We start from the raw sequence: 21,662 nt of genomic DNA, 5'->3' as shown, positions 1-21,662 counted from the left end.
CTGGAACTAGGTATATTCCATTCAAATATTAGGTACGAGTTAACCACATTCCTCAGAGATTAGTGGAATAGTTGCACCAAGGAAATAACAAGAATCATTTACTAAATAAAACAAGTAAAAAATGAGATGAAGTTTCTTCGACGCAATTGAGTTTTCTGTACAGCATATATGCTGCATGAAACTCTCAGCCACGGCCCATGAAACTTTCACCCACGGCCCGCTGGTGGCCTGTCCTGTAGCGTTGCCAGACGCATGATCATGGCTAACTTCAACCCTAAATAAAATAAAAACCACTGAGGCTAGAGGGCTGCAGTTTGGTATGTTTGATGACTGGAGGCTGGATGATCAACATACCAATTTGCAGCCCTCCAGCCTCTGTAGTCTTCCAGATCTGAGGGTGGACAGAAAAAGTGCGGACGGACAGACAAATAGCCATCTCAATAGCTTTCTTTTACAGAAAACTAAAAACAGCAAAACAGTTGTGTGATTAAGAATAATGATGTTCGTTTTGTGTTGTATAAGGTAAGAGTGTGCTTTTGTAGCTCAAACGATCTCAACACCATTCTACAATGTAATTTTTTAACGAAAGATTTCCTTCTTTTTCCTGAGAGCAACTTTATTAGATGGTGAAATATGAACTTACTTTTGACGTGCGCTGTACACAGAGAAGTACATTTTGACGTGCGCTGTACACAGAGAAGTACATTTTCTCTCAAGGCATTAAGTTTCTAGGTACGAATTCGACCAAAACTACATACATATCAAAGTCATTATCAGAATTTCTCCCGTTGAGAACATTTACTGGGAGAAAAATTCATATTCAAAGCAATGATTAGTACATACACAAACATTGCCAATTACAAATTTATTTACTTTATTTACACCTAAACCTAATCGTAATTTTATCTGTACAGATCTGCGAGGCAATTTTGGAAAACCATTACTTATAGGAGTAATTTAGCAACCACAAAAGTGGCAAAATGAAGATATGAATCGGTTGTTGTGCTTGATTTCTCTTCTTCTGAATGGAGTTTCTGAAAACCCCGTCTTCCACTTCCGACCCTTCGCTTCTCTTTGTTTAGAGAATCCACTTGTTCTGGACGACTGTTGTGAAGTACTCGTCGTCCCCAATGGACTTGCTCACTCCGGAGTAGTAGTCCATAAACTCCTCCTTTGTCACCTAGCAACGGACGCAAAGATTACTGGGATGTAAGGTTTAAACTGTGGGTGAAATATACGTGCAGTTCTTCAGAAAGTGTCTGTATGTGCCCACCTAGTATCCATTTATTTCCTGGCTTCTTAGAAACATTTACTGATGGAATTGCATATTCAGGCACTACCTACGTCTCATCTAAATTCAAGCTTGAAGGACAAAACTCATCAATACAGATTAAACGATGAAAGTTCACTATTGGGACGGTGAGAGCCATACCTCTACTTTTCTTTCTCCTTCTCTGCTCCACATCGCCCCTAAGACACTCTTTACTCTCTTTTAAAAGGATGGAAATAAATCAAGACTCTGTCAGAAGCCTCACCCATGCTACCTTCATTGATTTACATGTTCGTGCTCATCAAACTTATACAATATGAAAGGGAATTATCGCATGCTCTTAGCTCATTATACGATGCATAAAATGGAAGTGTCACTTCTCTATGCCAAACGTCAATGCACCATATTTTCTTGGCCATAACTACACTGTTCAGCCTCATGGTTTGTTGTGTATTTCTCATTGTATTGTAACTCTCTGGTCCTCTAAGTGATGTTTCAGTGACTTCAAAGCTATAGCTTCGTGGACTGGTTAACATGCACATGTAAACGTTGACATGTATCTTAATATAAAATACTAATTTTTTCAGGTATCAACAATTAACACTAACGGCAATGCATATGCATGCATATTACCATTTATAATTAGTAACTAAACTTTAGACTGATTTTAACAATCTAGTTTTTATTATTATTTTCAAATCTTAAATATATATACACTTTTCTAATGGGCCCTTTTTTGTATCAGATACTTTCTCAACAGGTCTTTCATTTCATCCGTCAAATAAGAGAATATTTATAACTGGAGATTTTTGTTTCCATACTCTGTTGACTTAATATCGACTCTTCTGAATTTCATTTACGCCCAGGCAAATGAAGCTGATAGCCTCAGTTCCCATAATATCAAAACAATGTTTTCTAAAATAACCTTTGTGTCATTTAGAGATACATGGATATTTGTGTGTTTAAATATATATATATATATATATATATATATATATATATATATATATATATATATATATATATATATATATATATATATATATATATATATACACATGGTCCCGGAGTTCAGTGATTAGTCCTCGCCTCATCAGCAAAACCAAAGTTTGATCCTGAGTAGGTCACAACCATGGTAAAGAAATGCATGAGGCTAGCTCTTGGAAAAAAAATTATATATATATATATATGCTGAGAGCAAGACTACACTTTACGAGACCTGCTCAAGGGCACGAACCTTGCCATCGTCGTGCACGCCCCCCTCGAAGTTGGCGACGAAATTCATCAGAGTGTCGTGTTCCGTTGACTCTTTCGACAGGACCTTTGGGTGGCGAGAGGCATCGAATTTGTGCTTCATGTCTTCGATACTGATGACGCCATCTTCTGAATCAGCCAGCTTGTTGAAGGCCTCTTCCACGACATGTTTTCTGGCATCAGACATTTCTGGCTGTTTGGAAGGAAAACGGTTTCAAACGTTTGCCGTCTTAGAATTTTTGGACATGTAATAAAAAATAGATATACTTATACAATACATGAAAGGCTCTTATCTGAATGCAGTTTTACATTAGGAGGTTTTAAATACTGCGTAACGGAATATTTATTTGTATCCAAGTCATGACTTCACTTGGACACAGAGTCTACAATGACGTAATCTCCAGAGATGTTTACCTTCAAATTAGTATGGAACTCACAAAAGAAATGTTAAGACAATAAAGATGTAAACTGCAACATTATGTGTTCTAATTTTTAAGCTATCAAAGGTTTAACACTTGTAAGGGAGACATTAGTTTTGTACATACCAGGAACATAGCAATCATCAACAGAACTGAATTCGATAAAAGATAAATAATGTGGTATTCCAAGGTGAACTAGTAATCTCCTAAAAGACCAGTGATATTAGAATCTTGAAGAGACTCAAGGTTCATAACAAATGTTATTATAATCCTTTTAAAGCATATTTTGTAGTATTCCTGCAATCAATCAATAATCGTTTCCTGTGGCACCGCATTCTGTCCTGGGCTAACTCCTCAAGATCTCCCCAACACTCGTCTCATTGTCCTTAACCACGTCTCCTTTGGCCTACCTCTACCTCTTCTACCAAGGGCAACCCACCCCGGTGTATTTCGTACTATTCCCTGTCTTCTGTACACATGGCCTGGCCACTTCCAGCGTGAGAACCTAACATACTCATCGACCGGTTGCACCCTCGTTACTTCTCTAATTCTGTTATTTGACATCCTATCCCTCCAATTAATTCCTAATATTCTTCTGAGCGCCCTATTTTTAAATGCTTAGAATTTGTTATCCGAAGTCACTTTATTGTACCATGACTCATGACCATAAATCAAAGTACTCCTAGCCATTACCTTATAAATTTCGATTTTTGTACGCTGGGACTTTAATTTCATACAGGAGAGAAAGAATACTGTATAATGGGAGGCTCTGGTATTTTTCATGAAATCACGAATATTTCATCTCTAAGGTAGGTTTTGGCTTCTTAAAACGCAAGAGTAATAAATCCTTGTACAATACAGTTTCTCGATGACTGGAAAATATGAAACGATATGTTCCAGGTTCTAAGATATAAGAAAAAATGCGATAACGGTAGACATTCTTTTTCTCTGAAAATAAGACTGCTCTCATGGGGTCTCAGTATTATAGAATACCAAGAATACAACATTCACAGTCGAGGCCTAGCTTCATAAATATAAAGGATATATAACCTCATTCCTAAGAAGGCACCAGTTTCTGAAAGATTAGGAACGTAGCACTTTCGTGGCGGTTTGAGCTTCTTAAAGATCATGACGTACGGTCGAGGTTCCCCAACGATGCAGTCAAGGACAGTCATCAAAGAGCATTCAAGGTGACATCTGTCAAAATAAAGACTGTTTACATTCGGCAACGCACACACAGACAGACTGTGTGACGGATCGAAGCTCGTGCGTGACAGACCACAGTAAGATAAGCCGTCCTTGTCGCAAACGAAAAAGGGGAAAGGAAACTTTTGTATAATACCAAGCCCACGTTCTGGGAAATCTTGTATCGGGTGTCATTCCGCCTGGATTATGTGCCTAGGAAGGTGGCTCAGTCCACTGAGGGTTCGGTGGGATCGCTAAATAAACACAGCATTTGAAATAAACATTGGTTTGTAATGATGTTCCCATATTTCTTAACTGAATTGAAGATAGAATTTAGGGCAAAGGCCCAGCACTGGGACCTATGAAGTCATTCAGAGCTGAAATGGAAATTGACAGTGAAAGGTTTGAAAGATGTAACAGGAGGAAAACCTCGCGGTTGCACTATGAATCAATTGTTAGGAGGTGGAAAGTAAGATGGAAGAGAGAGAATAAGAAAGGAGGTACAGTAAAAGGAACGAAAAGGGACTGCTGCTAGGGGCCGAAGGGTCGCTGCAAAGAACCTAAGTAATGCCTACAGTGCACCGCAAAATATATGAACAGAAGAAAACTCTCTAACTCCTATCACCAATGACAGAGTCCAGTTTCCTTTCATTCCTTCAGGATATCACAATATAACGTTTACGTAAGTCTGCCAGATTCTGAAGCAACTGTTCTAATAAGCAATCATAAGCATTTAGATTTTCATCATCATTACAGTAGGTCATGTATGGTCTCATTTCAGTCACTCAGAGTTTACGTAACGATAATCATCCCCGTAGGAGGGTAATGCCGTCAGTGCACCTCATGCGGTGCACTGCAGGCATTCATTAAGTTTCTTTGCAGCGTGCCTTCGCCCCATAGCTGCAACCGCTTTCGTTCCTTTTACTGTACCTCCTTTCGCATTCTCTTTCTTCCATGTTACTTCCCACCCTCTCCTAACAATTGATTCATAGTGCAACTGCTTTGAGGTTTTCCTCCTGTTACACCTTTCAGACCTTCTTACTGTCAATTTCCGAATTTAGTTCAGTTCAATTACGATAATCATAATTTTGTAAATAGCCTAAACACTCGGTCACATCATGATATTCTCGTACATTAGCATTTACAGCGAGTCGATAGCAGTCTGGAGTTATGAATAACCCATGGATTAAGCGATACTACCTGCGAACAGTACAGGAACCTCTCTCTCTCTCTCTCTCTCTCTCTCTCTCTCTCTCTCTCTCTCTCTCTCTCTCTCTCTCTCTCCTGAAACAGATTTTGGAAAATAACTGATCCTAGCCGTATCCTTTAGGAGAGTGAACACGAGTTTTTGGAGAATTGTTGAACTCACTCAGTGCAACTCACTTTTCCTTGGATTAATTGCGTATAAAAATGAAGTGTCATCGAGGAATCGAAAACCATTTCCAAGCTTATTGATTAAGAGTCCCCTCCACCCTCACACAAACCCATGCACGCATACACAAGAACGCATGCGTAACAAGTGGAGAGAGAGAGAGAGAGAGAGAGAGGTTTAAAAGTGGGAAAGCCAAACTGGTATCATTGCAACAACCTACCCACTGTCTAACCTTAATACGAAAACTGACAGCTGAATTGAATTGAATATAGAATTTAGGCCAAAGGCCCTGCACTGGGACCTATTGTAAAAGGTGTCATGTGAGGAAAAACAAGGCGAGACTAGCGTCTAGAACCCTGAATTAATACGGAGATCACTAGCTTACTTCTTTTTTACACTTTCATGACCTGTGATTACTTGAAACTGAAATATGTAGACACAACAAACTGTAAACTACAATCGGCTGAGTTATTCCTAAAAATATGACCTCGAACAATGCCTTTAAAATCAATACGCATAACAGTCGTATGACGTTATATTTGCGAGCGAGAGAGAGAGATTGAGAGAGAAACATACCGTCTAAACCTTGAGTAGCAGAACATTTTTAACCCAAACATTAGAGCTGATGTATATATTAATTTTTAACGCATCTGAGCCTTCCCTTACATTTTTTTACAGGTCATGTCTTGTCCTTTAATATGCAATTATGGCGTTGCAAGATCCACTCCATCGTTTTTTACTGTCACTCTATAACCTTAGCGGTTAATTAATTTCTCGCACCACTGTGTATGTCCTCTTTGACGTGCAGATTTGTTGATTGCATTTTTTGCGCAAAACAATTTTCAGTTTTCTGTAAAAGAGAACTATTGAGATGGCTTTGTCTGTCCGTCCGCACTATTTTTGTCCGCACTTTTTCAGTCCTCCCTCAGATCCTAAAAACTACTGAGGCTAGAGGGCTGCAAATTGGTATGTTGATCATCCACCCTCCAATCATCGAGTATACCAAAATGCAGCCCTCTAACCTCAGTAATTTTTATTCTATTTAAGGTTAAAGTTAGCCATAATCGTACGTCAGGCAACGCTGTATGACAGACCACCACCTGGCCGTGGCTGAAAGTTTCGCGGGCCTCGGCTCATACACTGTACAGAAAACTCGATTGCGCCGAAGAAACTTCGGCGCATTTTTTACTTGTTAATTACGGCACTACACTTAAGGGAGGAGTTCAAAGTGTCTCGACTTCTGAATTCAGCATTAACATTACACGTCAGGTAAAAGCATTGTTTTATGTCTGCTACCTCGAGATACGACTGAGAAAAAATAAGTAATTTATCACCTGATACTATTATTACATAAGCAACACACTGAACATGACAGGGTGAATTTAAATGAAAAAGACTTTCCTGCTGAAGGCAACTATCTAATAGTCTCAGCTCGGCATAAAACCGAGCTGTACTATAAAATACTAAAACCTGAATGATTAAAATTAAAATACTAAAATCAGAAGGATTTTGGTGTTTTATGTAATGCTCGGTTTGAAACCGAGCAACGACTATTAAGAGACTTTTTTTACACAGAGAAATGACACCAAGCTTGAATCCAGATAAGTGCACCTCCTGCAGAAAAGTACTGTAATCATCATCAGATGCAGAAACGCGAATGACACCAGCAGGACACGGAAGCACATCAGACTTCAGAATACTCTTATTCAATCAAAAGAAACTCCACGAACGTCCAAACAAACTTAAAAAAAAAAAAAGACTTATCTCGAACACTGGCATGAAATATTCACGTACTTTCGTGCGTCACGAAAGGACACCCAACGAATGCGCGCGCAGACACTGGATCTTTCCGACGAAAAAGGATCGATAAACTGTCTCAGAAAAAGAAAATCTGAGTCTAAGGTCAACCTGTTGGTTTGGAAGGAGGCATTCGTGACGCACTCGACAGTCTGTCATAGAGGTTACACTGTATTCAGTGATGGATGGAATACGAGATTTTGGCCGAAGGTCCAGGCACTGGGACCTACGAGGTCGTTCAGCACTGAAAGAAGAATTAAGAGTAAAAAGATTTGAAAGGTGTAACCTCGCAGAGGCACTATGAAAAAGTTGTTTGTAGAAGGTGGAAAGTCAGATGGAAGAAAGATAATATGAACGGGGGTACAGTAAAAGTAAGGAAAGAGGTTGCAGCCAGGGGCCGAAGGGACGCTGCAGAGAACCTTAAGCAATGCCTACAGTGCACCACGTGAAGTGCACTGACGGCACTAGCCCCCTACTGGGTATATTCATTGAAAAATCAAATAAATCTTTTCATCCTTATTCAAACTAAACATAAACTGTAACTCATGAATCCAGAAAAAAAAGTATACCTTAGTTTAACCAGACCACTGAGCTGATTAACGGCTCTACTAGGACTGGCCCGAAGGATTAGATTTATTTTACGTGGCTAAGAACCAATTGGTTACTTAACAACGGGACCTGCAGCTTACTGTGGAATCCGAACCACATTATAGCGAGAAATGAATTTCTATCACCAGAAATAAAATCCTCTTATTCTTCACTGGCCGGTCGGAGAATCGAACGTGGGTCCGGCAGAGTGCTAGCTGAGAACGGAACCCACAGCACCATTTACCTAAAAGGGATTCGATCTCTTAAAATAGCACCGAAGGATCGTAAACATCAATAAACCCATTCTCGTCATGTCAAGTTCTCGGCAAACGGCCATTTTAAAATATATATACTCTCACCCTTCTATTCACACAAAGGTCATTCAAGGATATCAAGTTAATTTACGCATGGGTGCGGATGAAAATATTGCTTACTGATGCGCCACATTATGAGAGAAACACAACGTCAATCGTGCGTTAATGGACCGGTGTATTTCAAATTATCATTTCCAGGCATCTTGTTACTCTAACAAAGAAATAATCGGATAAATAATTGATATTTAGATCATGTGTTTGCCTGCTAACCGTAATACTAGCGGAACCAGAAAAATTTCACGGGGGGCCACCAATTTTCATACATACATATATATAATATATCAAGATTATTATTATTATTTTTTTTTTTTATTTCTACAATAGACTTTTTCCCATTTTTATATTTCTCATTATGTTATTATCTAAATCTTCAATATTATTGTTTTGTCATTATTTGTCATGGGGGGGGGACGTGCCCAGGTGGAACCCCACCCTGGATCCGCTGGTGGCCGGGAAAAAGAAGGGGAGGGGTTAACCTACAAAGCTGCCCACAAGCTTACCCGAATAACATTCAACATTACTCTAATGTGTGACCGAATGTAACGATCTTCATTAACAGCTAGTTCAGTCTAGCTCTGACGATCCCGGGGCTTTTCCAGAGTTCAGCCTCCATTCTCTCTCTCTCTCTCTCTCTCTCTCTCTCTCTCTCTCTCTCTCTCTCTCTCATTCAGTACCCACACTTCGCTGCGCTGACACCTACGCTCACCCTGAGTTTGATGAGAAACTCCTCGCAGTTGATGGCACCCATGTCTGCCTTGTCGAAGCTGGAGAACAAATCGTCGACTTCGTGGTCGCTGAATTCCACGCCGTATTCGGTTATGATGGCCCTCATCTCATCTCTGGTGACGGTGTGGTTGTCCTCGCGTTCGCGCCTTCTCATCAACCTGCAAGAAATTGCGCGTTATTATCGTCAAGTGGTGTCGGACGGGGAATGACTTCCCGTGCGTCCGTCTCTGAATTCACTGACCTCACTGAGAGCTTGGAAATGGCTTGACGTGAGGTTTTGCGGTTGTGCTTCGTTTCCTTAGCTGCTTTTAACTTTAGACACTTGTGTTTTTATTAGATAAAAAAAGGCTTTACTTCTTGACTGGGCAGTAAGATTTTACGAATAAAAAAAACTTCTTCACTGTGCCGTAAGATTTTACGAATAGGCATGATTGTCTGAATGCATAAATTTTATTTTATTTCTCATAACCTGGTTAATTCTTTCTCGCATCATCATTTTCCCGTCTTCTGTACAACCTGGAAAGTAGCAAATATCATTACTTAAAAACACCGTGACAATCATAAATCTTATGCGTAAGTCAACCTTCACTAGAAATATTGTTTAAGTTAATGAAAGAACTTCCTACTCGAAGATAACCTTATTTTAATACTGATAACTCATCAGCAGCAGGTTCAAGAAATGCCTGATTGATCTGAAACGCGAATACAAAATTTACCAAGAAAAAAGGGTTGTTCGCAAGATTTTTGTCTGATTAATAATTGATACAACACTCAAAGAAAATCACGTCATGTGGCATTTTGTAAATTATGTTGCTATGTTGTAAGTTTCCTTTTTATTACAAGAATCTGGCGTAAAAGAAAAAAGAAAAAATGAGCCGAAGTTTCTTCGGCGCAATCGAGTTTTCTGTACAGCCGCTACATCTTATAATCAAGGCCACCGAAAATATATCTAACTTTCTGTGGTCTCGGTATAATGCTGTATGAACCGCGGCCCATGAAACTTTACCCACGAGCCGGTGGTGGCCTGTCCTATATCGTTGCCAGAAGCACGATCATGGCTAACTTTAACCTTAAAATAAAAACTACTGAGGGTGGATGATCAACATACCAATTTGCAGCCCTCTAGCTTAAAAAGTGCGGACAGACTAAAGCGCGGATGGACAGACAAAGCCGGCACAACCGTTTTCTTTTACATAAAACTAAAAAGATTAGACAATAAAAGTAAGTGCTAATTGTTAAACTCTACGGGTATTCGTATCCACATTTTACTAAGAAAAACTCCCTGTATTTCCGTTTTAATCTTTTCAGTCTCCTCATCAGAGTCGAAATTACGGTAAAAGTTCGCTTTCGGTCCGAGCTCCAATTCCACATAAGGGCTAGTACTAAACACGGCGAAACAGTAATTGATCTACACTGTTTCGCCGTGTTTAGTACGAGCCCCTGGGGGGTCAAATGCATTTCGCCGTGTTTAGTACTAGCCCCACGGGGATCATGTGTCCCTAAGTGCATTTTGCAAAATTGAAACTTTAGAAAAAATTCTCAATTACTTATATTTTATTTTTTATTGTGATAAACATTAGCTTGCAAGAAATATGTATATAGAATATTTTTTTTTTTTTATGAAGATTCGAAAGATATAATACAAAATCGAGTAGGGATTTTCGGACCGGAAACGAACATCATCCGAAATTACTGTAAAAAAATGTTTGAACAGCAAATATTTTTAAAGTTATAATGCGAGCTAAACCCGTTGCGAGTAGTTTGAACCGACCTCTGATAACTCTCCCTGCGTGCAGAGTGCTTGGAGAGAAGATTCGACATTCCTTATGGTAAATCTATTGCCATTTGCACGAAATTTATCAAAAATTTAAAGCCATCTATTATTCTGTAGGCGTCTGGAGCGAGCTTGGGCAATTAAGGTAAATCACTTCTAGAGAGAGAGAGAGAGAGAGAGAGAGAGAGAGAGAGAGAGAGAGAGAGAGAGAGAGAGAGAGAGAGAGAGAGACTTCTTATCAACTAAAGTGTCATCGGACTAATCGAGATTTTAACCACTTGGATTCCTTTTACTGTACCTCCGTTCAAATTCTCTTTCTTCCATCTTACTCTCCACCCTCTGCAAACAATTGTTTCATATTGCAACTCTGAAACCTTTTCACCGTTTCCCTTTCAGCGCTGAATGACCTCATAGGTCCCAGCGCTTGGCGTTTGGTTTACTCCAAATCTCAATTCTCCCTTGGTCACTTAAGAAAAGGCCATTTAATGATAAGGAAGTAAAGTTACCTAATTACATTTTGAGATTCCGAGTTTCAAAAGGCCACCACTTCAAGATCTGCGATTTAAAGCTCCGGGTTTTTAAAGGTCACCACTTAAAGAATTACATTTCAAACTTCCGAGTTTTAAAAGGTCACATCTTTACAGAATTACATTTCAAACTTACGCGTTTTAAAAGGCCACCATTTTTTGAAGAATTACATTTTACAGGTCCGAGTTTTAAAAGGTCACAATTTTTGAAGAATTACATTTTAAAGTTCCGAGTTTTAAAAGGCCACCAAATAAAGAATTACATTTTAGAGTGCCCGATTTGTTAAAGGTCACCACCTAAAGAATTACATTTTAAAGTCCCGAGTTTTAAAAGGCCACCCCTTGATGAATTACATTTTAAAGTTCCACGCTTACAAAAGGCCGCCACTTAAAGAATTACATTTTAAAGTCCCGAGTTTTAAAAGGACTCCACTTTAAGAATTACATTTTAAAGCTCCGAATTTTAAAAGGCCACCAATTAAAGAATTACATTTTAAAGTCCAGAACTTTAAAGGTCACCATTTAACGAAATACTTTAAAATTCCGAGTTTCAAAAGGCCGCCACTTAAAGAATTACATTTTAAAGTCCCTTATTTTAAAAGGCCACATCTTTAAGAATTACATTTCAAACTTCCGAGCTTTAAAAGGCCAGCCCTTAAATAGAAGGAAATAATAATTCCACAACGAAAAGCGTTCACGCAGGAGACGAACATGGCGCGAAACGGTTCAACCTTCACACCCCGGACATCCACACAGCATCTGACCGAGACACTGACAACTTACTTTCCAAACTGGAGGACGCTGTCGTATCCCTTCGTCAGGATGAGGCAGCGGAGCTTCTCGAGGGCGTTCGTTGCTTCGTGCGCCTCCTGGGCGGACACTTTCATCAGGTGGTTTTCCCGGGTCATTCTGTGACGAGGAAGCTGCCAGGGAAAAGGAAAGAAGTCGTTATAATATGAATGGGCAGTATAACTATTGCTCAACACAATGCAATATAGAGTTTAGGCCAAAGGCCAAGCACTGGGACCTACGGGGTCATTCAGCGCTGGAAAGGAAATTGAGAGAAGGTAGGTTTGAAAGGTGTAACAGGAGGAAAACCTCGCAGTTGCACCATGAAATAATTGTTAGGAGAGGGTGGATAGCAAAATGGGAGAAAGATACAGTAAAAGGAATGAAAGGGGTTGCAGCTAGGGGACGAAGGGACGCCGCAAAGAACCTTTAGTAATGCCTACAGTGCATCCCGTGAGGTACACTGGCGGCACTAACCCCCTACGGGGAATCATTACTTAAAATATAATTATTATTTAAAACTAGTGTACCGCTATTCATCAATCTATTTCAAACTATTCATAAAAAGGACATCCGCATTCCCACTACGCACATGGCAACTGAACAATCTTTAACTCAACTCTCTCTCTCTCTCTCTCTCTCTCTCTCTCTCTCTCTCTCTCTCGTTATAGACGACCACTGCACGACTTCCTGACATCTGCAATCTATATTCTATATTTAAGGACCCAGTCGGCGCCATTCTCATATTTATAGAACGTCATTAAATTCTGCAGTTTCACGCTTCCCAGAATCACGTTTGGAGGTCGTTATTGGGGACTATTGTGAGACGAGGCATGCGTGGACCCTTTATTTTTTTCCAATCTGAGTGAGTGAACACGTATTTGAAGACTGTCTCTCTCTAGTGAGATTGGGTCACAATGAATAGTCAATGAGTGTTCAGTATGGAATGTAGAGTTTAGGCCAGAGGTCAAGCACTGGGACCTGTGAGGTCATTCAGCGCTGGAAAGGAAATTGAGAGTACGTAGGTCTGAAATGAGTACCAGGAGGAAGACCTCGCGGTTGCACTTTGAAATAATTGAAATGAAAGGGGTTGCAACTTTGGAATGAAAGGGGTTGCAACTCGGGGCCGAAGGGACGCTGCAAAGAACGTTTAGTAATGCCTACTGTGTACCCCACGAGGTGCACTGACGCCACTACCCACCTACGGGGGGTGAATGTTCCGTAGTGAAAGTGAAAACTATTGTTTCGTCCTTATTGGCCTGATTGTGAAAGGATAAAATTCCATACTGGGTTTCATTGGTATAACCTTTTCCACTCGATTCTTCAATTTTTCAAAATAAACCAAGACGTTATTTCTTAATTCTTATAGAGGACTACTGTTTTGTTGTTATTACTGTTGTTCCAAATATGCCCAGCTAAGTTTTCTGAAAGACCTCACTGATACACAGCGTGCTAGGATATTGACAGCTACTTTGTCGTACACTGTGGTCACATCGATTCTGAAATCGAAAACATTTGCAATTAAATCATTCATCCCTCGCCACATGCTCAATAGCTCGCGGCAAAAAACTACTACTAATATCGATATTATTATCATTGTTAATGCACTAATCCTGTACCTTCTCCGAGAGTAAACCATTCCCTTCATTAGTGACCTCGAAGGCCAATGACCTTAACTACAGCGAAGCATTGATCTTACGCCTTCTGTGAATGCTACGTGAAACTCATCCACCCTGCAATTTATTGAATGCAACGTGTGGGGATTACCAGCACAACACCAGTTAATAATACTCCGAATCTCTCTCTCTCTCTCTCTCTCTCTCTCTCTCTCTCTCTCTCTCTCTCTCTCTCTCTCTCTCTCTCTCTCATACACATACACATGATAGACAGATAGATTTATAGATTTTAGGCATACATGCCAAACACTGGGGCAACTAAGGCTATTCAGCGCTGAAACGGAAATTGACAGTGAAAAGGTTTGAAAGGTGTAACAGGAGGAAAACCTCAAAGCAGTTGCGCTACGAATCAATTGTTAGGAGAGGGTGGACAGTAAGATGGAAGAAAGATAATATGAGCGGAGGTACAGTAAAAGAAATGAAAGCAGTTGCAGCTAGGGGCCGAAGGGACGCTGCAAAGAACCTTAAGTAATGCCTACAAATACACATAATTCTTAAAGAGTTAATTGAGGTCATTTCATTCTAATACATATTTCTTTCATCAGAGAATATTTACAGACAATTTAAAAAAAAACATTAAGAAAGCGTGATGAACACCACACATGAATAAAAAGGAACTGTTTGGTTTTCACTAACTGCCTCTGCTGACCATTATCAAAAGATCCAAAGACGAGAAATATCAAACCGCACGCAGCCTAATATAATTCCGATGTATTAGCTAAACGAAATAAGAAGGGTGTTGAAATCATTCCCTTTAGGTGCAACATTTCGCAAGAGCATCTTTGCAACTTTTTGCAAATTGCTCTTAATCTTAAACAGAAATAAATAAAATGCGAGTATCGTTCAAACAAACACCTTAAACCACTTGGTAGTTTGCATGGCGCGAATGCTACAGCGTTTAAATAATTCATAGAATTTTTTTAAGTGTATAAAATTCAATGTCTATCAACTTCATTTACAACTCTGCTTGAGATGTAAGCCCTTAAAAACAGTCTTGATGTCTGTTAAATTATCAAATGCTATCTTTAACGGTGGAGTATTTTCACTTATCCCTTTGCTATCACTGTAAAACGGTTAAATATGATTAAAACAAGACTATTATCCATTTTAGGGACCGAGAGTCATCGTTTTCTCAGATTAATTATTTGATCGAAATGGTACTTTGACACAGTGTACAAGGCACCTCCCGATAATTTTTTGGTAATATGGTGCACTGTCAAATGGTTTTAGTTAAGGGGTTTACTCTTGACTTACATGGTGTTGCCAAGCATCGCCAAACTATGCATTAGAACGTCCTTTATCCCATCCCGTCCCTCCCTCAACCCATTTTTTGGCCTTCCCATCTCCGCCCACCACCCTTTCCTGTTGGTGGGAGATAGCAGACGTTCGATTGCGTAGATTAGTCCTGCTGACTCGTGCGACTTTGCCTTTACAACTCAAGCGTAAACGCCGTAACTGACAACATTTGACAATGCACTATATTACCAAAAATTTAGCGGGAGGTGTCTTGTACACTGTGTCAGAGCACCATTTCGATCAAATAATTAGTTTGCAAGATATCTGAGAAAAACGATGACTCGCGGTCCCTGGAATGGATAGTAGTGTTCAACTAAATATAATACATGTTAGAATGGAAAATAAATGTTAGCAGGGAAGAATATTTTAACTAAAAGAATACATGCTACGTACTGATAGGAAGGTAAGAATGTTGGTATTTAAACCACCAAAGCAGAATGAAAGAAATCTGAGTCATACCAGTAGCATTTACTCTGTGAAATCTAAACTCCTAAGTAATAGTTTCCCCTCCACCAGAAAATATATTTTTCGTCCAAACACGCATCCCACTGAAACGCTCAACTGGATTACTGTAAATCAGGTCAAGTTCATTACGTCAGCTCCCAAAAGCTAAGAAAAGTCAAGTACCTTTAATCTGCCAGGTTTTTTTTTTAGATATAAAGCAACGAAGCACGTATCATCTCTTCCAAGAAAAAAAGTATTGTGACACTGGTTCTTTTGCTATCGTACGCACCACTCCTGGCGGCCTGTGCCCTAACTAAACAGCACACTTTTAGTAGACTTGAACCACAAGAGGTCGTGTAAGCAGCCTATACACGCAAACACCACCAAATTCACGAGCCGATCATGCTGTGTTGAGTTCCCTATAAGAGAACTTAAAATATTCAGCGGATTTCCGAAGCCGTCTATCTCTTTAGCGCCAGAAATAGCAGATACTGGTCCTTTTAATATTTTCTAAAATATGCATATCGCATCGACAAAGCCAAAGATTTTGCAGAAGAAAAACGTAAAAATGAAAACTTTACCAGTTATAGACGAGCACGCAACAAGTGGCATGCACTATGTACACTTAAGGAAGTATAAGATATAAAGGGAGCCAAAGTGAATAAATGATGAAGTAGGTCAATACATTATGAAAAATACATTAGCCTACACTTGATGTCAACCATCGAATTCAAGTAAGAGTCATCAATGAATAGCACCGGGCATTAGAACCCTGTACAGACAGCTAAGCTCTCTCAAACGCGCCACCCACAGTCGACCACCAGCAACGCAGCCGCCGCCGCCGCTCGGAGCCAGACGCCAAACTTCATCCTAATCCTATCGATTCTCTCTCCCGCGTTCAAATCTCCCATAATCCACTCACGTTGAGATGCTTCGGATGACAGCAGAGTCCACGAAAGCGCGGGGGATGAGCGCTCCTGGGGCGACAGCAGCTCGCTTGATACTGAAGAGGCCTTTCTGCTTCTGACAGTCTCTCTCTCTCTCTCTCTCTCTCTCCGTGGCGGGGGGAGAAAAGGCGATGCGGAATTCATCACTTCGGACCTAAGAACCGCCGTTTTAACCGGTTCGAGCTGACGCTGACGGACGCGTTCCACGGATGATGACATAACCGTTCAACGGTTAGTTCCATCTGTCATTAGCCGACAGGGAATGCAAATGTAGTTTTTATATAGGTCTGTCTCGAAGTAACATCATGGCTATCTGAGTGTATCATAATCACTGCATTATTCACAACCTCAAGACACTTAACGTAACCTCAAGGCACTCGAAGGTAACCTCAGTACATTTAAAGGTAACCTCAATACATTTAGGAGTACATAAACCTCACGACATTGTAAGGTAATTTCACTACACTTAAACAAACCTCCACGCCATTTTCAGGTAACCTTCATGGCGAACTTTCATTTTACCGAGAGGTTGAACTGTAGAACAGTCCATAAATTAAGTTTATATTCTTAATTAAAGTGGCATTCCTGACACTCGGCTTTTCACGTTGGAAGCACTTTCAACTTCTCATCATTTCAAGTGCCATATCCCGAAGTTACACTCGCATTACGATTTCCGTCATCGTTATAAGAATCCTACCGCTTCCTTTCATGTTACTCTTCCAGGAACAATACCTCGATAATGTTCCTTTGCCGAGAGCTTTAATATGTAGGACCCTGTCGAAACTTACGTCACTTTAAACTGGGATACTTCCAGGAAAATCATCTGGAAGTTGCCTTGTGCCAGGAAATGCCATATATGTGCGTGGCGTGTTTACTGTTGCAGACGAAAAGCAGCAAATGTAACTTATAAGGTGATCGTCAACAAGCCGACACAAAATGCTCCTTTAGCTTTTGAAATTCATCAGAAAAAAACACCCGTTGAAAACTGAGCCTTCGTCAAGCTACTCCAATATTCAGTTCTTAATCTTATAAAGTTATAACAAGAGAGGAAAATGTGCTCGATTGTTCTCAACACTTTTAAAACACACAGCATGATGACAGGATATTGCTGTTGGACAGAACCATACCTGACTTGTAGTTTAAAAATTCAAAGTAAACATAACTAATTAAAGTCAGTAAAATACTATTACATTCGCCGTTCTTTTTCACCTACGTTCAAATTCCTATTCCAGCAAAATTTTTCCCTCCGTTCCCCTTTCCCAAAGCACAAATGTGGACTCCTTCAAATGGCGAGGGGGATGAACGTTCAGTTGTACGAGGGGAAAAAAAAAAGAATAATAAGTGATAAAACTTTAGGGCAAAACAGTTCCAACAACAGTCCATAAAACAACAAATCCTTTCGACTATTCCTCCACTCGATCGTCTTCACTTGGCTCCCCACCAAGTACCCCTGTAAATACCAAATGTGGGAGGGGGGGGATTAGTGACGTCAGTGCACCTCACGCAGTGCACTGTAGGCATTACTTAAGGTCCTCTGCAGCGTCCCTTCGGCCCCTAGCTGCAACCCCTTTCATTCCTTTCACTGTACCTCCGTTCACATTCTCTTTCTTCCATCTTGCTTTCCACCCTCTCCCACCAATTGACTGATAGCGCAACTGCGAGGTTTTCCTCCTATTACACCTTTCAAACCTTTCTACTCTCAATTTCCGTCTCAGTGCTGAATGACTTCGTAGGTCCCAGCGCTTAGCCTTAATCCTATATTCTATTCACCAATGTGGGCGCCGATTTTTCTGTTGTTGCTCATTTTCAAACTCTCAATTCCTGGGAACCAATTGGTTTCCATTCGTTCACATATCACCGCCTTAGTCATTTATTCTTGTTGTTTCATTACTGCATGCTCTGACATACTAGTTCTGTTGTATTATGGGCTAAATATCATCAATTATCGTACATCACTCCAATCGACAGAAATATAATATATATATATATATATATATATATATATATATATATATATATATATATATATATATATATATATATATATATATATATATATATATATATGTATATATATACAGTATATATATGTATATATATATATATATATATATATATATATATATATATATATATATATATATATATATATATATATATATATATATATATATATATATATAGGCAGACGCCATTTTCAGATTTTTCATGAAGAAATCACAGTGCAAATTAGCAAAAGGAACCATTGCTTAGAAATACATTATAAGCAGGATTAACAACCCCAAAATTAAAAAAATGAAAATTACATCAAAAGTAAGTCTACCATTAGCGTGAAGTCTTTAATCCCTACTTACGTTAATTATCTTCGCAGGGGCTTGTCATGCCCAAAGAGTGTCGTTATCATTATTTTCATCCTGCAATAATTTATTAAACGTTTCAATCACTGTGCCTCGTGTCAGAAAATGTTCAAGAAAGCCATTACTTTAATTCGCGAAGTTGCCAGTTCCCTGGCAATTTCAAATGGCAAAAACAATAATTACACCTTCGCTTTGCATGAAATGAGCAAGGGAGCAAGACAGCAAAATAAAAAGAAAAAGAAGGATCTTTATTTGCAAAGTCGTCGCAACCCACAGCCATCAGGATAGCAGCGGTTTTAGGCGGAAAGGTCGCAGCGGACGCAGTTCCAGGAATCACCTCAGCAAAGGCTCATTTTTCAAAGTTGCGTTTCGTTACAAAGGGCTATTATAAAAAAATCTGGAGTCTTGGTTTCCTCTCTCTCTCTCTCTCTCTCTCTCTCTCTCTCTCTCTCTCTCTCTCTCTCTCTCTCCTCTCTCTCTCTCTCCTTTCTCTTTGCTCTAATTTTAACTCTGGAAAACATCAGTCGAAACTTTTCCAAACCTACGTCATATAAGAAAATTTACTTTAGCATGAAAAACTGCAAAGGGATTATTTCAAAATGAAGTGAAATGCTGCACAAATAACCCCTAACATATTTAACAAATTATTATTATTATTATTATTATTATTATTATTATTATTATTATTATATTATTATTATTAACCAACTAGAACAAACGTACGTATGGAACGAACCTAGCTGGCCACTGACGTTCAAAGCAAGGTCCCTCAGAATAAAAGATCACTCGTGACAAACGAAGTAAAAGCGCGAAGAAAATACAATGGCTACGATTCAAAATAACTCCTTCAGCACAGGAGAAGAAATGAAAGTCAGATAAACTGCATAAATGTTGCATGACGCTGCATTCCTGCAGCCAATTCCATTAGAAAACGCTGCCCTGCAAACGAAAGTTTTCGGCTGCAGTTCAACAGACTGCGGATCTTGGCCCTCTGCAAAAGAGAGTAGTACGCACTAGCTTTATGGGCGTCCGTCCTTCAAAAGCTCATGAAAGTTCCTATTGAAGAAGAGCTTCTAAAAGATGTTCAGGCAGGAGTAGGACATCTGGCGAAGAACAGAATAGAGAACAGAATATAGAATTTAGGCCAATGGCCAAGCGCCGGGACTAAAAGGTCATTCAGCGCTGAAACGAAAATTGACAGTAAAAAGGTTTGACAGGTGTAACAGGAGGAAAACCTCAAAGCAGTTGCACTATGAAAATATTGTTAGGAGACGGTGGAAATGAAGATGGAAGAAAGAGAATATGAAAGGAGGCACATTAAAAGGAATGAAAGGAGTTGCAGCTAGGGACCGAAGGGAAGCAGCAAAGAGCTTTAAGTAATGCCTACAGTGCACCGCATGAGGTGCACTGACGGCACTCCGTATATATGTATATATGTATGTAGTTCCTCGTTGGACGAGTCGGTAGAGTTGTCGGCTAGCACTCTGCTAGGCCCGAGTTCGAGTCTCCGGCCGGCCAATGAAGAATTAGAGGAGTTTACTTCTAGTGATAGAAATTCATTTCTCGGTATAATGTGGTTCGGATTCCACAATAAGCTGTAGGTCCCGTTGCTAGGTAACCAGCTGGTTCTTAGCCACGTAAAATAAGTCTAATCCTTCGCCAGCCCTCTCATTGGCGTTGCTTAAGATTTTTTTTTTTTTTTTTTTTTTTTTAGCTGACAGGTAAGATGGGTGAAAGAAGAATGAGGACAGTTATTGGCCTCCTTAAAATGGCAAAACCAGTGTGTCTCACATGACACAATAACCAGGAGTCATTATCGGTGAGTGTCTACACTAGTGGCTGCCTAATTACTTTTAATATCTTACATGAAAGATTTGTAAATCTAGAAATTCAATTCATGGCCCTGTTATAATAATAATAATAATAATAATAATAATAATAATAATAATAATAATAATAATAATAATAATAATAATAATATGAAGGAAGTCGACCCTTTTCAAACATGTCTTATTGAAAGGATGGCTGTATTTTGCGAATTTAACTTATACAGTATAACATAAATTCGCTATATACAGCCATCCTTTTCAATAAGATAATAATAATAATAATTTCTTTATCATTTTTTGCTGATAAAAAGAGTAATCATTTGCATAATTGCTTCAACAAATTGTAATGAGTTACGATGGTTATTCTCTCTCTCTCTCTCTCTCTCTCTCTCTCTCTCTCTCTCTGACAGATATAGAATAAAAAAATCGTCCAAGATTAATATCTGGCTCACCACATGGTTTTAACCTTCAGAGAACCCGAATGACAATGTCGTAACCTTTGTGTTATTTTCATTCACAGCTAACATCATCTGAGTCATCGGGAGAAATTAGCAAATGTTATTTCCAAAGCTACCTTTGATTTATGGAGTCAAGTCCAGATTCCGTCGTCAGGTTTCCAAATGTACATTTTGACGTCATCATGTTAGTTGCAAGGGTGTCATACGAAACGAATGGTGTTCTCTCTCTCTCTCTCTCTCTCTCTCTCTCTCTCTCTCTCTCTCTCTCTCTCTCTCATCTTCTAATCCGTAATATCTTGCGACAATTTTTTTCACAATGTTTGCTAAAAATAGGAAGGGCATATTTACAATGGGCATGGCAAGAACCTGATGGCGACCTACTTTGTCTTGCCAAGAGCTTCTAACCCCGCTATCCTGCTGCAAAAAAAAAAAAAAAAAAGAATAAAATATTTTACAAATATAATCATAGACTTAAGGACGATATTCCCGAGCCAATATAATGAACTACGTAGGTGTGTTTTGAACAAACAAAGGTATACTACACCATATCATTCTTGCACATACTACCATGAAAAACATC

At 39.4% G+C, this 21,662-nt stretch overlaps 1 protein-coding gene across 3 annotated transcripts in view; it reads right to left on the bottom strand.

Annotated features, from left to right (window-relative positions):
* Positions 1 to 850: 850 nt before the first annotated feature.
* The window catches only part of LOC136855573 (crustacean calcium-binding protein 23-like), a 36,368-nt gene continuing 15,556 nt past the window's right edge, over positions 851 to 21,662 (bottom strand). For 2 of the 3 annotated variants that reach the window (XM_067132670.1, XM_067132668.1), the window contains exons 2-5: positions 12,070 to 12,209; positions 8,966 to 9,143; positions 2,508 to 2,717; positions 851 to 1,180 (exon numbers count right to left, since the gene is read on the bottom strand). In XM_067132670.1, coding sequence (XP_066988771.1) covers positions 1,079 to 1,180; positions 2,508 to 2,717; positions 8,966 to 9,143; positions 12,070 to 12,194 — 615 coding nt within the window. In that variant the 5' untranslated portion in view covers positions 12,195 to 12,209 and the 3' untranslated portion in view covers positions 851 to 1,078. Of the gene's footprint in view, positions 1,181 to 2,507; positions 2,718 to 8,965; positions 9,144 to 12,069; positions 12,210 to 16,413; positions 16,555 to 21,662 lie in introns of those variants that run through there. The other variant, XM_067132669.1, reaches the window with a different exon arrangement.

This window comes from Macrobrachium rosenbergii, chromosome 32, assembly GCF_040412425.1.
Source record: "Macrobrachium rosenbergii isolate ZJJX-2024 chromosome 32, ASM4041242v1, whole genome shotgun sequence".
NCBI classification, from domain to species: domain Eukaryota; kingdom Metazoa; phylum Arthropoda; class Malacostraca; order Decapoda; family Palaemonidae; genus Macrobrachium; species Macrobrachium rosenbergii.
Note: the sequence above shows the minus strand (reverse complement) of the source record. Positions and strands in the feature narration are given on the sequence as shown.